We start from the raw sequence: 16115 nt of genomic DNA on the forward strand, positions 1-16115 counted from the left end.
ACATTTAGTTTGGACAACTGCATGTAAGAGAATGAAATTAGAACATTGTCTAACACCATACACAAAAATAAACTCAAAATGGATTAAAGGCCTAAATGTACAGCCAGAATCTCTAAAACTGGTAGAAGGAAATATAGGCCGAGCACTCTTCGGCATAAATCACAGTAACATCTTATTTGATACACCTCCTAAAATAATGACAATAAAAATTAAAATAAACCAATGGGACCTAATTAAACTCAAAAGCTTTTACGCAGCAAAGGAAACTATTAAAAAAAAAAAAAGACAACCCATAGAATGGGAGAAAATCTTTGCAAATAATGCAACTGACAAGGGATTAATATCCAAAATATATGTATAGCTCATGCATATCTATATCAAGAAAGCAAAAATCCAACAAAAAATAGGCAGATCTAAATAGCCACTTCTCCAAAGAAGACATACAGATGGCCAAAAAGCACACGAAAAGCGGTTGAACATCACTAATTATTATATAAATGCAAATCAAAACTACAATGAGGTGTCACATCACATTAGTTAGAATGGCCATCATCATTAAGTCTGCAAAAAGTAAACGGTGGAGAGGTTGTGGAAGAAAGGGAACATTCCTACACTTTTGATAGGAATATAAACCGGCACAATCAATACAGAGAACGGTATGGAGTTACCTTAAAAAACTAAAAACATAGTTATTACCTGACCCAGCAATCCTACTCTTTGATATATATCCTGAAAAAAAGCCCCATAATTCAAAAAGATACATGCACTCCAATGTTCATTGCAGCACTGTTTACAATATTCAAGACATGGAAGCAAACTAAATGTCCATTGACAGAGGAATGGATAAAGATGTGTTACATATATAAGATGGAATATTACATATTCCAGTATACAATAAAAAGGAGAAATAATGCCGTTTGCAGCAACATGGATGACCCACAGATTATCATAAAATGAAGTAAGTCAAACAGAGAAAGACAAAAATCATGATATCAGTTACATGCAGAACCTAAAAAAATGATGCAAATGAATTTATTTGCAAAATAGAGATAGAATATCAACTTCAAAGGTAAATTTATGGTTACCAAAGTATAAACCACAGTGTGGGAGGGATAAATTAGGAGTTTATGATTAACATATACAGACTTCTACGTATAAAACAATCAACAAGGACCTACTAAATAGTACAGGGAACTGTATTAAATATTCTCTAATTGCCTATAAGGAAAAGAATCCAAAAAAGAATGGATATATGTATATGTATAACAGAATCACTTCACTGTACACCTAAAACTAATATAACCTTGTAAATCAGCTATACTCTAATATAAAATAAAAATTAAATTATAAAAAGAAGAAAAAAAAAACCTATCAGAGAAAAGATTGTACCAGCCTGATATATACATATGTTACAATGGCCATGATCTAAGTTCCTTTAATAGTGATTAAAGTGCTGGGGGCAAGAGGCTGATGTGGAACAGGTGACTGCAGGCTAGATAGTCAGGGGAAACTTCTTGGATGAGGCAGGTGTTTCTGCCAAATTAATATATATATTATATATTTAGATTGACAGAAAAAGAGGTGTTGTTCTGGAATAATGACCTTCAGGAGACACATAGGAAAGATTAGGTCCAAGCTTTACAGGGGAGAACTCAGTGTTATTTTTCTTAAGGAATTTGCTTTCAGTCAAAAGCTTACTTTTAGAAGTTCCTGTTGTGGCTCAGTAGTAGCAAACCCTAATAGTATCCATGAGAATGGGGGTTGGATCCCTGGCCTTCTCGGTGGGATCCAGTGTTGCTGTGATCTCAGAAGTGGCTGGAATCTGGCATTGCTGTAGCTGTGGCTATAGCTTTGATTAGACCCCTAGGCTGGGAACTTCCATATGCCACAGGTGCAGTCCTAAAAAGACCAAAAAAAAAAAAAAAAAAAAAAAAAGCCTTACTTTTAGTTTTTATCAAAAGGCAGTAGAATCTTTTTACTAAACACTCAGGAATAGAAAAATTCAATTACAATTATAATTTCAGCATCTCAACACAGGTTTTACTGTTTTGTTTTACTTGTATATGTTTTTATTTTTATAGCATTGGAATGAAAGAAATGTAAGAAAATAGATCAGAATGCAGCTCTCATTAAGTGTTTTCCCATGTTACCTCACTGTACTAATTATCATCTTAATGGTAGCATAACCATTATTTACTTAATTTTTTTGAATATTTGAGTTTTTCCCATTTATTTGCTGTTATAAAAAGTGTTGTGATAGTTTCTTCCTCCATATGGCTTGTTCTATATTTTGGATCATTCCTTTAGGATAAAAACACTCCAAGTTACAGTTACCGAATGAAGGGTCTGGATATTTTCATGACCTTACAGTAAGTCTTTAAAAAAACACGTTGGCAATGTATATCAATTTTTAGTGTTGCCAGCAACAGTTAAAGAAATCTCTTAATTGAAGCCTTACCAGTATTAGCTATTTTAACTTAATAAAAAAAAATCCTGCTTTAGTAAGTGAAACTAGGAACTGCTTGGCTTTTTTTTTTTTTAATTTGCATTTTCCCATGTTTGTTTATAATTTCTTATTCCTCATTTGCAGCCAGTCTGTTCATGTTTTAGCCAGAAGCTCTAGCTCTTTTAGTGTAGAAAAATGCAGAGTATGGGAGGAGCTTTTGCAGATGTTTCCAGCAAAAGCACTATTTTAAAAATATCATTTGTAGTAGTATTTTAGTTTTAGTAAAAATGTGTATGAGAGCAGAGGAGTTAGTGAAAGTAATACTTCTTTATCATTTCTAGGAGAAAATAGAAAGCCTGGATGTGTATTGGAAACTGTGCTTGAAATGCTGCTTTTAAATAATGTATAGTCAATATGCTTGTTATTAACTTGGTGAAAGCTGGCTTCTGCAGGACCTTATGCTTTGGTCTAAACATCTTTATAGGTAACCAGTGTCCCAGAAGAACAGATCCTAGTTGCTGTGTTCCCTGGCCTCCCAACTTCAGCAGAGCTCTTCATCCTTCCCCCCAAGAACTTAACAGAGAGGAGGAAAGGCAATGAAGGGGACCTGGAACAAGTAAGTGAGAGAAAACTTGGCCAGGACACTTGCCTGCACCTCACATTCTAAGGGGACACAACGTCTCTCTAGCCAAAAAGAGAGATGAGCCCTTTTGTATTGGTCCATCAGCTTGTCACTTTCTGTCCAGCATCCGGGTTTTTGGAGAATAATCACCCTTACCCAGAATAAAGACAAACGCACAAATAATGGAGCATTCAGCCATACAGGAAAGAAAAGTACCCTGTGATCATCCATTCCAACAGCTGGCATTCCTACGCCTTGCTCTTGTCTCCCACCCAGCTGCTTGTCCTGGGGAAAGAGGTGGGGGAGACAAAGAGGAATTTGAGTTTCCCCTGCCTATTTCTGGCAAAATGTGCTTTCTGTCTTTAAAGATCCGGGTCAGTCTAAGTTCTGCTTCTGGGAAGAAAATGAACTGCTGTTAAACATCTTTGGAGAGAGATGGATTGCCTCATCTTGCTTTGACTAAGAAAGCAGTATTCCCAAAAGGGATTGTGATTTACTGTCCTTATCAAATGGCATATTGTTCCTGTGATCTGCACACTCTCCTAGAAGTGAAGGCAGTGGTGGTCCCTGGTTCTCCCTCTCTCCCTCCCTCCTCTCACTGAGGTCTCATTGGCTGTGCTTTGTTTTACCCTTTCATGCCTTCCTGTGATGCTAAAAATAAGTGAGAAGGAGGCAGCTAAAAATCAGTATCAGTCAAACACATTTGCTTCCATATGAGTTAACTGCCATACAGAGATCTTCCACACCCTTCTGCTACTCACCTGCCTGTCACGCCATCCCTGTGTCCATCACAGCCCTCTGAGAGCTGCAGTGATGCCATCACAGTTTCTCTGGAAATGAAGTGGATCCTTGCATTGTAGGGCTGCGTATTGAAATTGACCAGATATAAATTCAGCACCTCAATGCATGCATCACTTTTACAAGACCTCTTTATTCTGAAATAGCAAGTGGCATGTGTGAACTATATTTGGAAGCTACACTATCCATCCATTTAGATAAATAGGTAATTATGGTGATGAATAGCAGCTGTGATATTAAGGCGAGTACAGCGAGATAAGAGTTAGGGACAACAGCCTCAGTCTGCCTCAGCTTTCATGTGGGAATTACACAGTGATTAAATCGATGTTATGTGTTCTGAGACTTGCTGGGGAAAAGTAAAGAGGAAAAATTATCCCATAAAAAGGAGGCAGCGTCTGCTTTGATGTTTGCCTCCCATTGTCTCTAAAAGAGAAACAGCGGAGGAGTGGGCTGAGGCGTACATGCCTGCTTTAATCCTGGCAGGGGCCTCTCTACCCTGTGCATATTGCTTGTTCAGATTAAAGAACTAATGGCAGGTGGGCTTTCTTTAATGGGGACCCACAACAGGTGTTCCTACAGTAAGTTATACAGGCTTGGAGGAAAAGGCACTGAACTGGGAGTTGAAACGTCTACGTCTGTTTTCAGCTCAAATCCACTAGGTGACTTTGGACACACCTTTCTCTGTCCCACCTTCCAGTGTGAGCAAATAATACCAATTGTGTCCTTAGCTTCATGGAGGCTCCAGGGACTGGGAGAACCAAATGGATAAAAATGTTCTAATATCCTGTCCTCTGATAGAGCATGGTCATTTTTTCCCTGTTGGCCCTGTCTTCTTACTCCATGAGGAAGCATTATCACATGTCATTTCTTGCCACACAGCCTCTCTCTATCTCTCCTTTTTTCCCCCCCAGATTGTAGAGACACTGTTTAATGCTCTAAACCAAAACTTGGTCCAGTTTGAACTGAAGCCAGGGGTTCAAGTGATTGTGTATGTCACACAGCTGACATTAGGTGAGTGCCTGTGGGATTGTGGGGGGAGGATGTGTGGTGACCTGATATCCTGGACAGAAAAGGGAGGGTATAATTACCAAACACTTCTCCATAAATGCGTGAGAACATCCATGTGTAGTGATGGTGGAGAAAGAGTAATCACATCTTCCTTGAGGTTTCCTGTTAAAGTGTCAAGAAGACTTTCTTAGAAGCAGCTCTGCTATAAAATCCCTAGATCATCTTGGAAAAAAACCTACAATTTCTTTGGGCCTTGACTATATTATGTTTTTAATCTATAACAGTTGGGATTATTTTAATTTGTCCTCAGGCTCTCCTAATTTCTACAATTCTCTGATTCAGTGAATCTTGGTTGGGAGATGAGATCAAATTACTTTAAAACTCCCTTTGATTTATAATGTGTAAATCTAAGTAGAAAAAGGGACCAGCTCTAAGTGGTTGATTTGTTTGTTTTATTTTTATTTTCATGGCTGCACCCATGGTGGTATTTGGAAGTTCCTGATCCAGGGACTGAATCCAATCCACAGCTGCAACCTACACCATGACTGTGGCAGTGACAGACCCTTTAATCCACTGCACCAGGCCAGAGATTGAACCTGTGCCTCTGCCATGACCTGAGCTGCTGCAATCAGATTCTTAATCCACTTCACCATGGTGGTAACTCCTAGGTGGCTGCTTTGTGAAAGGAATAAAAGAAAAAGTCTTGCCCCTTTGGGCATCCACTATTGGCTCTCTGGGGAAGCCTATTTGCTAAATGTTTCTAATTAATATAAAGCTTTTCAGATGTGGAAGTTCCAAATGTGCCCACCTAGCAGAGTTTTACCAAAACAGTGTTGAGGAAGAGATCAAAACACTGCATCAGTATTTAACTCAAAGTTCCCTAGAGCCCCCTATAGCCATGTTGACAGGTGCTTAGACTATCTAAGAGAAAGAACATTCAAGTTCTAGTTCTACTCCCCTTAGACTGGGTAAAATTTATGCAAAGAACAAGTTTTCATTCTCATCATTGAAGCCAAGCTTCCCGTGCCCAGACAGCATGCAGGGCAATTGGAAGCTGGATGTGAGGATGGAGACCAGCTGGCCTCCTTTCTCCAGTGGATGCGCCCTCCAGTTAATAGCTTCCAGGTGAGAAAGTCTGTTCTTTCCTCCTAGCTCCATTGGTGGACTCCAGTGCCGGACACAGCAGCTCAGCGATGCTTATGCTCTTGTCAGTGGTGTTTGTGGGCCTGGCTGTGTTTTTGATCTACAAGTTTAAAAGGTATGTGCTCACATCACTCAGTTTTAATTGTGGGGCTAGATTTTTGGGAGCTGAGTCCTCCTGTAACCAACATTCCTAAACTCATCCCAAATAGATGATATTAACTCCCCTGAAGCTCTCTTTGGCATTGGGGCAGAGCAAGAATAGCTTAGGGTCAGGGGATAAATAAGTTTAAGAATCTGAACTCTATTCAGTTCTTAATTCTGTTGAGTTAGTATAATGATGGATAGCCTATGAAATCAGTTTATTCTCTTCAAGGGAAGTTTGAGGGGTTTTAAAACCTCATCAAAGTTTCTGAAGTAAGCTCTCAAATATTTAGGAGATCTTTTTCTATATCTCAACACCGAATCAGGGTGGCTAAGTGGAGAAAATGCTGCTGAAATCTGGTTATGCACATACACACATATATTTTCTTATTTTTTCCTGCCACTGTCCAATCTCCCTGTTTAAATTTGCATGCCAAAAATATTCAATTTTATCCTCTCCCTTATGTTTCCTATTTCTAAAGGGAAATTGATCAAGAAAACCAAACCCCATAAGTATTCAGAAATTATTTTGGAAGATCCCAGGTAGGGTGATATAATAGGATACTTACTAAAAACATGAAATTGAAATCAATAATTCTGCACCATTATTTGAATAATGCAATACATCTACCAAGAGGTGTGCTGGTTAAGAGTATGATCCAAAAATCAGACCAAATTTTAACTTTTAGCATTTTAGCGTCTTTAGTTCAATCTACCTCTCTAAGCCCTTGTTTCCTCATGTGTAAAATGGAAAAAAAATAATACTTTATAGGTTTGCTGTATGTTTTAAGTGTAATCCTATTTATACCTGGTACATAATTTAAAAATAAAGCTAAGCTACTATAAATAACATCATACCCTACAAAAGTGCCTTCTGTGTCACAAATTGGTACATAGTATGTTCGTACATATCAATGGCATAGAAATGTGGTTCATAGGAAACCTGTGTAAAGAAAAAGCATCATTACTTATTGTCAGATGTTTTGAAAGTATAACTTTTTTTTTTCTCTAGGCACTTAAGGTAATGCTTTTAGGTTTTGGAAGAGATCAGTTGTAGAGGGGCTTCACTTTACCCACTCCCTACAACTTCCATCAGCTCTCCTCTAGTGAATTTCTCAGGGTTAAAAACACCCATTTACTCATAGACATCTCAGAATTCATCACAATAGCAGGAATCCTTCAGCATCTCTACCAGAAAGACAGTGTGGGGTTTATCTTCCTACTCAATTTGTAGACCAGTATATGAGTTCATGTCCTCTTGGATCAAGATGTGTCCACCCATCTTCCATGTTCCCTTTGAAGAAGGAGGAAAAAAAAACTTTATATCCAATTAGGGAGCAAAGATTCAATGCAGGAATAGTCTGATCAAAGCAACACCCACTCATGGATGCACTCCAGCTATATACAAAGCACACTTTCATTCATTCAGGAATTTGGTTATGGGGAAGTCTGGTGGTTGCTGGGGCTTGATGGTCAACTAAACCAAATTTATCACCTGACACCTAGAAGTTCATTCTTGCTGAGAACAAGGTCCAACGGAGTCTTGCAAAGAGGTATTGGTGCAGATGTCTCCAAATTAAGGCAATGTGTATCCTATGACTTAGAAAGTATTCTGTTCTCTTGTAATTGTTGCTAAACTCCCTAGATAGTCAACTTCTCAATTCAGGCATCTCTTAACGTGCAGATTTTAATATTTGAACCTATGCCCATTTATGGCATCTCTGAATTATTCTACCTCTCTAGGCCCCAAATATCAGCCAACCCTTTCTGTGTCCCTAATAGTGAATCATGTAGCTAAGGCTACCAGAAATGGATGAGATTGGGCATGTTAAAGGTGGTATGGCTGTAGACAACAGGAAACAAGTACTAGTCAAACTGAATAAGCAGCAGAGTCCCTTAAGAGTAATCAATCACTAGTTACCATTTTTTCTAGTCACCTTTTCTGGACATTTTCCTCCCAATGTCCAAGCCCTTTGGTTGAGGTCCTGTTGGATCTTTTATTTCTTTGGTCTCCTTTCCCTCCTCAGTACCTGCAATGCCAGTAATGGCTATGCAGAGGGTGCATAGCTTGCTGACCCTGAAGATCAGGTTCTCATTCATGATTCCCAGACTCTCCTTTACTCCTTTCATTACTGTTCAGTAGAATTTCCTGTGATGATTAAAATGCTCCAAATATTGAGCATTTTAATTAAACTATTTTAATTAAAATACTGTCCAATATAGTAGCCCCTGGTGTGATAGAGAAACTAGATTTTTAATTTTAACTTTAGTTGATTTAGGTTTAAATAGCTATACCTGGCTAGTAAACACTTGGGCATCACAGGCTAGAGAAAGGGTAATTCTGTTTCTATTTCTAGATCCCTAGCCATGCTGAAAGGAAAGACCTAAAACTTTCCTTCTGCCATCCCCAGCTTTGACTCTTTAAGCCATTAATTTATTCAGCCAACATTTACTGAGTGCCTCCTGTGTTCCAAATGCTGAAACAATCTCAATGTCCCAAGTGATCACCTAACAGAGGACAGAGAATACAATTATTTAAAGGAATCTTGGGCATCATGGTAACTATTTTTCATCTTCTGTTAAGTGACCACATTGGAGCTTGTTCTTGTATAGTGACTACTCTTTTGTGATATGTTAGGCAATATAATTAAAAATCATTTTGAGATTGTTCTTCTTTGTAAGACCTTTCAAGGGAGTTCCCACTGTGGCTCAGATAAGTGAACCCAACTAGTATTCATGAGGATGTGGGTTTCCACATTGCTGTGGCTGTAGTGTAAGCCTGCACCTGCAGCTCTGACTCAACTTCTAGCCTGGGAACTTCTATATGGCCCAAGTGTAGCCCTAAAGAGAAAAAAAAAGAGAGAGAGAGAGAGAGAGAGAGAAAGAGAGACCTTCTTTCTGTATACTGTAGATTTGGTTTTTCTTATTACCCAAAATAACTTTTGAGTTTTTATATATTTCTCCTGGTTTTTTTTTTCTTCCAGTTAAGGCTTTAGGGAGTACCTTGCTCTCTAAATATCCTCCCAGAGGCTTCTAACACTTAATCACAGTTGGAACAAACAAGAACGGAAATTCATATAGGTGACTTAGATTGATCCATCTTACTTCTCTTATTAAAACTTATATGAAAGTATAGCCCAAGACATGCCTCTAACTCTCTTCATTTACCACCTTTCTTAAAGTATCAAAAGTCTTACATCGATGTGTTAAGAACTGAAAAGCATGGGAGTTCCCATTGTTACTTTTCAACCATCTATTAAAATATTGAAAGTATGCCTGTTTTCAGAGATTGAAATACAGTGAATAATATTTATAAGGGCAAATGTATCCAAACCCTCACAGGTATCATTAGGAAAGCAGGCAAAGGGAGGCAGGGACCACTGGCTACAGTTCTGAGGTACCCAGACTTGTGCAATCAGGAATAGTTTGACTGCCCCCAGCGCCTAATAAATAATACAGTTGATCCCCACGTTCATGAGTAATATGTACTTTTATGATTAGAAGAGATCAGAGTCGTTAGCCTGCATTTCTATTGAGGTAAGTAGAAAGTAAGGGCCAGCATGAAATTTTAATTATACCCATTTAGAGAGCCTGCGGTTTGCTGCTTCACATAGAATCTATTCATTTAAGGTTCTTGTAAATTATATTAAGCTAGTTTAGCTAGTAGGAGTCAGGAAGACACCTCCCTTAATGTATGGAGAAAAGCAGCTACTGAAAACATGAAAATTGAACATAATGGCAGGTAGAAACTGCCCATGTCTTAAACATAATTTGTTTTTTTCCTTCTAGGTTAGCTACAGAAAGACCTTATTAAGTGCCTCACATTCTAAATGCCTTACTCATTGGGGGAGTTGGAGGAGGGAAGGGAAGGTAGAGCTTGAAAATACCACCGGTTGGCACTAGGGCAACAGAGTGATTCTCCTTCATACATACACGGAATGTTCTGGACTGGGTGGGTGTCAGGTGTCTCAAATCTTATTTATATCTATACTAGTAATCAGCTTCATGAAATGTCTGGCCTTCAGACCAATTTCCCCATCATTTAGTGAAGTAAGAGAGAGCTCATCTACCTATAATATTCTACAAGTGCAGTCCTTTGTTTGGGAACATAATATATGAAAATAGAAAGAACACAGGCTTTGAGGTCTTTGTTCATTTATGCAGCAAATACTTTCTGAATATAAACCATGTTCCAAGCCCTGTGCTATGTTAAATGTATAGCCATGAAAATGGAAAATGTAGACCTTGCAGACATGGGGATTTTAGTGGGAAAGACAGAAAGCAAGTCCATGTACATTGCCTATTACATCACCTTAAACCAACACCCTATTTATTTCTTTCATAGACACCATCCCATAATTAAATATTTATAATGAGAGAGGTTGGGTGGTCAGTAGAGGCCTCTCAGAAGTGACATGTAAGCCAAATTCTGAAGGATAAGAAAGGCGCCATCATGTAAATAGTAGAAGGAGGTGTGTGACTGAGAGAACAGTTGATTCAAAGTCCCCAAGGTGGGGCTGAGTTTGAAATATTTGAATCTTGAATCTCAAAGTCTGGGTCTAGGACTAGTGGCATCTGAGAACCACACAGAAATGCAGGATTTTAGCACATCCTCTTAAGACCTAGAGGTTCATAAGTGCATTTTAACAAGAACCTAGTGATGCATCCATTGAGGTTTGAGAAATGCTGGATTAAAAGAAGTCAAAGAAGGTTGTGGAAGGTGGAATACAATATGCCAGGAGATAGTGGAAATGGGCCAGGAGATAAATACTCAGAAAATATGTATGAATCTGCCTACTTCTCCAACTTCAAGTTGCTTGCCTTGTTTACAAACCTACTACCTTTGTGTCTTTGAAGGAAGTTATTTAGCTTCTCTTAATCTTTGCCTTAATCCCCTCCACAATCCTAAAAGAAAGCTATTGTTATTCCTATTCAACAGATGAGGAAACTGAATATGGAATTATTTAAGTTATTTGGCCCATAGATGGTGTTCTGAAAACAGTACATGGCTATAAGACTCTTATTGTTGGCTATTCATAAAGGAAACAGATGTGAATTGATTAAACTGATGCACACATAGAAAAATCTGTCTTCACTATGATACAACCTTATGCATCTCAAAGTCCAACTCCTTTATAAACTTAATCACTGGCAAGTGCTTTAAGGGTTTCAGTGCACCCTTGGTTAATAGCATCATCCTGCTGTTTACACCTGCTTGTTCTGTGCCCCAGGAAAAGGTGTATTATTTGGGGAGCTCTGTGGTTTACCTCTCCCTTGGGCATCTGGGTCCATCCTTGCATTCATTGATCTTATGGTAACAGTATCTGGGTGGCTATCCCCTTTCCCTAACATTGGCCTGTCCTGTAAATAGCTTCTTCTTTTCCCTTATCACCCAGGATTTCCAATTGCCCCAATTTAGCATGCCCTGTGATCATAATCTGGTTTTGCTCCTGTCCCATGTAGGAAAATCCCCTGGATTAACATCTATGCTCAAGTCCAACACGACAAGGAGCAGGAGATGATTGGGTCAGTGAGCCAAAGTGAAAATGCCCCCAAAATCACACTCAGTGACTTCACCGAGCCCGAGGAACTGCTGGACAAAGAGCTGGACTCCCGGGTCATAGGTACGTGTGCTGGTATCACCAAGCTCCTGTGTCCTTTGTCCTCCAAACTCAAGTCAGTCAGTCCACTTGGCCTGTCCTTCAGGCAGGACTAGACTGGAGGATGAGGAAAAACAATTGGCTATGGCAACATAATCATGTTTTAAAATGACTCTGCTACCTCTGACCTTATAATATGGGCAGAACTTTTTTTCTCTTAAAAGTTGATCAAGATCAAAAGTACTGGTATCCCAGTGGGAGAGGGATGAAGCCAACTATTTATAACTCTTGCACTTTCTCTTTTGTTTTCCTATAAGTAAACACATTTATAGCATAATTAAGATAGTCCTGGATTCATTTGCTTGGTCTGCCAATCTACTCTAGCTCTGTGACTTCTATGTGCCTCATTTTCCTCATCTGTGAAATGGGAATAATAGTACCTACCTTCTAAGATTGTTGTGATTATGAAATGACATATGTCATTAGCATAATGTCTGCTACATAGTAAGTGTTCAATACCTTTTGGCTATTACTGTGGTGATCAGCAGAATGTTGGATGGCACAAGGTATCTCTCCTACCTTGCATGTTGGTGTGGGAGATGGCAGACATACATGGGCTGAGCCAGTGAGTTGATAGGATGGGTGACACAGGTGCCTTGTTTAATAAACACACCTTAAGGTGGCTTGATATTTATCAGTAAACAAACAAAGATCCACACCCTTGTAACATGTACATCCTTACCTCCCTCTGTCTTCTCTCCCCTGCAGGAAGCATTGCCACCATTGCAAACAGCGAAAGCACAAAGGAGATCCCCAACTGCACTAGTGTTTAATACCAACAAGCCACGTGGTCAACCATCTTTCTGACTTTTTATTTTTGAAGATTCCTATTACTCTTATCTCTTGTTATGGAAAAAGGAATATGTCTTTTTTACCTTTCATTTACCAAGGGCCCCTTCATAATGAGCAGTCAGATGGTTAGCTTTGGGAGGCAAAGGCATTCTTAGCTGATTAACATGAGACAAAAAGAATAAATGACTATATTTGTGCTAAGGACAAAGGATGCATCTTCCCACGGCTTTCTTGCTTCATTCTGCCATTGATAGGGCAAGGCATCTCTTTTGCCTTGTGGCCACTCTTTCTATTTTTTTTTTTTAATGTGGGTTGGCTTTCCACTAACCTCCCACTCCCATCTCCACCCCCTCCTGGCCCCCAAATCACCAATACCCACCTCCTCCCACCCAACACACACACCTAAAACATAAACCATTTCCCAGTTAGATCTGCAGGATGTAGGTTGGTGAGGAGGGAATGTAGCTGCAGAAAGCGTGCACACCTGTCGGAAGAGGCCCTGCCTCATGCATGTCCACTGCGAGGCTGCAGATGGCTTATTGTATATAATTACAATGTAAATAGCTTTTTATTTCCTAAGAAATAATTTAATGTTTAGTAAAAAAGAAAACAGAAAAAAGAAAGATGCGTCTGTTGGCTTATGCACTCACCTTCAGAGCTGACCAACCCCCAGGCCTGCTGGACGAGTTGGGTTCTGGATGCTCTCCAGTTGTCTGTCACACTTAACTCTTGCATTTCTGTGTCCATGTCATTGCCGGTTTCTACTTCTGTATATAAAGGGGGGAGGGGGGAGGGCTTCTTGGGGACAACTGGTTAAAGGAAGGATGAGAGTGACCTCATAGAACATGGGGGGGCACTTTGTGTCCCACAGTGACATGGAAGAAGTTGAAAGATGAAGCCCATGAGAGACTTCAGACTGAGACCCAGATGGGGAAACTAGGCTTTCCCTCAGGAAGGTTGCAGTGGAGGATGGTTATTAGCCTGGGAAAATGGTTTTCTCTAAAGGAGCCAGGCAATGGATCTGAACAATGAAAAGTATTGTTTTCTGGTTAAAGTCCATGAAAAGGTGTAATGCTTATGGGGAAGTTATGGGCTGTTCTTAGCTCAGAGAAGTCCCTTGGGTACTTAGTTAAGCCCAGTGAGGGTCTCTTGGCCTGGGAGAAGTTGGAGGAGGGAGGGAGGTGGCATTTGTGGGATCAGGAGACCGTGCAAACCCTGTGGGAAGAATAGGGGTCTAGCTTTTCATGATATTAGTCAAAGTTGATTTTAGCAAAGCTGTGCTATTTGCTTGTCTGATGTACACAACTTCCTTCAATTCAAATGTCTGCCTTCAGTTCCCCTAAGATAGTTCTTGCGTCTGAGGCGAGTGACTTTCAAAGCCAGTGTTCTCTTTTCTATCATCCCAGCCCCTTCACCCATTTCATGTGTCAGTTCCTTTCAGAAGGGTGGCTTTAAGCGATGCTGAAAGCATTGTTTTCTTTTCAGGCTCAGCCTGAGCATACTTTTTTTTTTTTTTTAATGATATACTGTATATATATGGGAGAAAAGGCCAAGTTTTGTACCTGTTCACATCCTTCTCTGTGAGACGCAGAGAATGTGACCTGGAGAAATTGGACTGTCTACAGCATAGATCAGAATTGGGAGGATTTCTAAAGATCCTGCTTTTTTGTTCCAAGGGTTAAATGGGGCAGACAATTGCAATACTTGTACTAAACACTGGAATACAAATGCATGAGTCATATCTATATATACAGTATATGTACATATACTGTTCTTGGTTTTATTGTTCCATTTGAATATTTCTACTGTAAAAAAAAAAAGACAGTGGTTTTGAAATTGTTGAAAATAAATGTATTTTTGTACATCAAAGCTACATACCTGGCTGAGGTTTCTCTCTTTGGTAGTTTTTCTGGATCTATTGTATCATGCAACTATTGCTGTGATAATTTTGCATGGGGGAAAAAATCCAAATAGCTTGTAAAAACAGATATTGATGTTTTGCTTGTGAGTCTTTGGGTTGGCAGTGGTTTGGCTGAGCTCAGTTGGGATTGACCAGGCTCTCCTGGACTGGTTTGGATGCAGACCTCAGTTGGTTCAGGTCTGCTCCATGAGTTTCATTATTCTCAGAGCAGCAACTACCCAGGCATGTTATTTTCATGATGGATTATGGAATTCCAAGAAAGCCAGCAGCATACTCTGTAAGACCTTGGCCAAAAATGGTTACTCTTCTTTATAGTCACTAATGTCCCATTAACTCAAGAAAGTCATATGGGTACATTCAACATCAGTGGGCCAGGTAAGTGGACTCTGGTGCAAGGCATTACTAAATTACATGACAAAAGGTGTGGACATCTAATTCTTATCTAGGGAGGATAAGAATAATTGAGAATAACAGTTCAATTTATTATACCTGTTCATTTCCTAAGACCCCATGAGCAACTTTAGTGAGATGGTTCACTTAAATCAATATCTAAGTTTTCCATCCCAAATGTTGGTCGGGACTTTTGCGCAGAAGTCTTGGTAACCCCAAGGCATTTGTGTCTGACACAAGCTCCCAATGAGTGCTAGAGGGGGAACTCAGGTCTGAAAGTTTTCAGCAGAAAAAGTGAAAAGAGGATAAGAAACTAGGAAGACATATATCCTTTCTTTTAAATACTTTTTAAATACCATTTGATCAAACCAGCAACAAATCTCCTCTTCCTGTGTAAGGAATTTGGAAGGAGGAATAGGTGGCTTTTCTGCACATTAGGTAATAAGGGAAGGGAGACAAAGTACCAAGAATAAGGGCTGTAAGTTGGAAGTTTTCATTTTTTTTAGTATTCAAAATGTGTGATAAATTTCAATGAATCCCAGAAACATAAGAAACCAGAAGTTTTGGTTAATAATTTGCTCCCATATTGTGAATGCTAACTGACTATTCCAGAATCATATTTTCTGAACTCAAATGAAGACATAGGATTAAACAGTGTGGTTTTCTTTCAATTTGTGAATTATTTAAACTTGTTCATTTCTCTTGGTATACCTTTTCTTGAGTTACACTCACCTTTTAAAAAAATTTACATTACATAAATACCTTATTCAAATATTGAGAATGGCACTAATAGTACCTCTAAAAGAAGTGGTGAGTTTTTTGGTCTAACTCTAGCAATTCATAACATAAAGTACCTACAAATCTTTAAGGGATTTTTTAAGGGTTCTGAGCTCCCCCAGTAATGTGAAATGTCTAATAGTCTTAACCTAAGTCAAAGGAGAATTGTCTAAATGCATTAGTTTTTGCTTTCCAATCAGATGAGTTATTCCAATGTTAATTTTATGTCCTGGTTGTTAAAATTGCTCCACCAGATTAAAGAGGATAAAAGTGAAATAAAGTGGTGAAATAGTCTGAGTTAGTGGTTTCCTATGGGCAAAGTCATGCTCAGAATATAGCCCCTCTATCTACCACCAGCAGAGGCCTATGAGATCTCCCAGGAGAAAGCAGGCAAAGGCAGATGGCAGAGAGTGTGAC

The 16115-nt window shown here is 39.2% G+C and overlaps 1 protein-coding gene across 8 annotated transcripts in view; it reads left to right on the forward strand.

Annotated features, from left to right (window-relative positions):
* The window catches only part of SORCS3 (sortilin related VPS10 domain containing receptor 3), a 612545-nt gene extending 598062 nt beyond the window's left edge, over positions 1-14483 (forward strand). For all 8 annotated transcript variants that reach the window (XM_021072812.2, XM_021072813.2, XM_084993359.1 and 5 more), the window contains 5 exons: positions 2931-3062; positions 4778-4877; positions 6027-6132; positions 11622-11782; positions 12527-14483. In XM_021072812.2, the coding sequence (XP_020928471.1) occupies positions 2931-3062; positions 4778-4877; positions 6027-6132; positions 11622-11782; positions 12527-12591 (564 nt within the window). In that variant the 3' untranslated portion in view covers positions 12592-14483. The remainder of the gene's footprint in view (positions 1-2930; positions 3063-4777; positions 4878-6026; positions 6133-11621; positions 11783-12526) is intronic.
* Positions 14484-16115: the final 1632 nt, after the last annotated feature.

Source organism: Sus scrofa, chromosome 14 (assembly GCF_054392235.1).
Source record: "Sus scrofa isolate SSC_HxYL_T2T_F1_AM1 chromosome 14, Sscrofa_HxYL_maternal_Yorkshire_Landrace_v2.0, whole genome shotgun sequence".
NCBI classification, from domain to species: Eukaryota; Metazoa; Chordata; class Mammalia; order Artiodactyla; family Suidae; genus Sus; species Sus scrofa.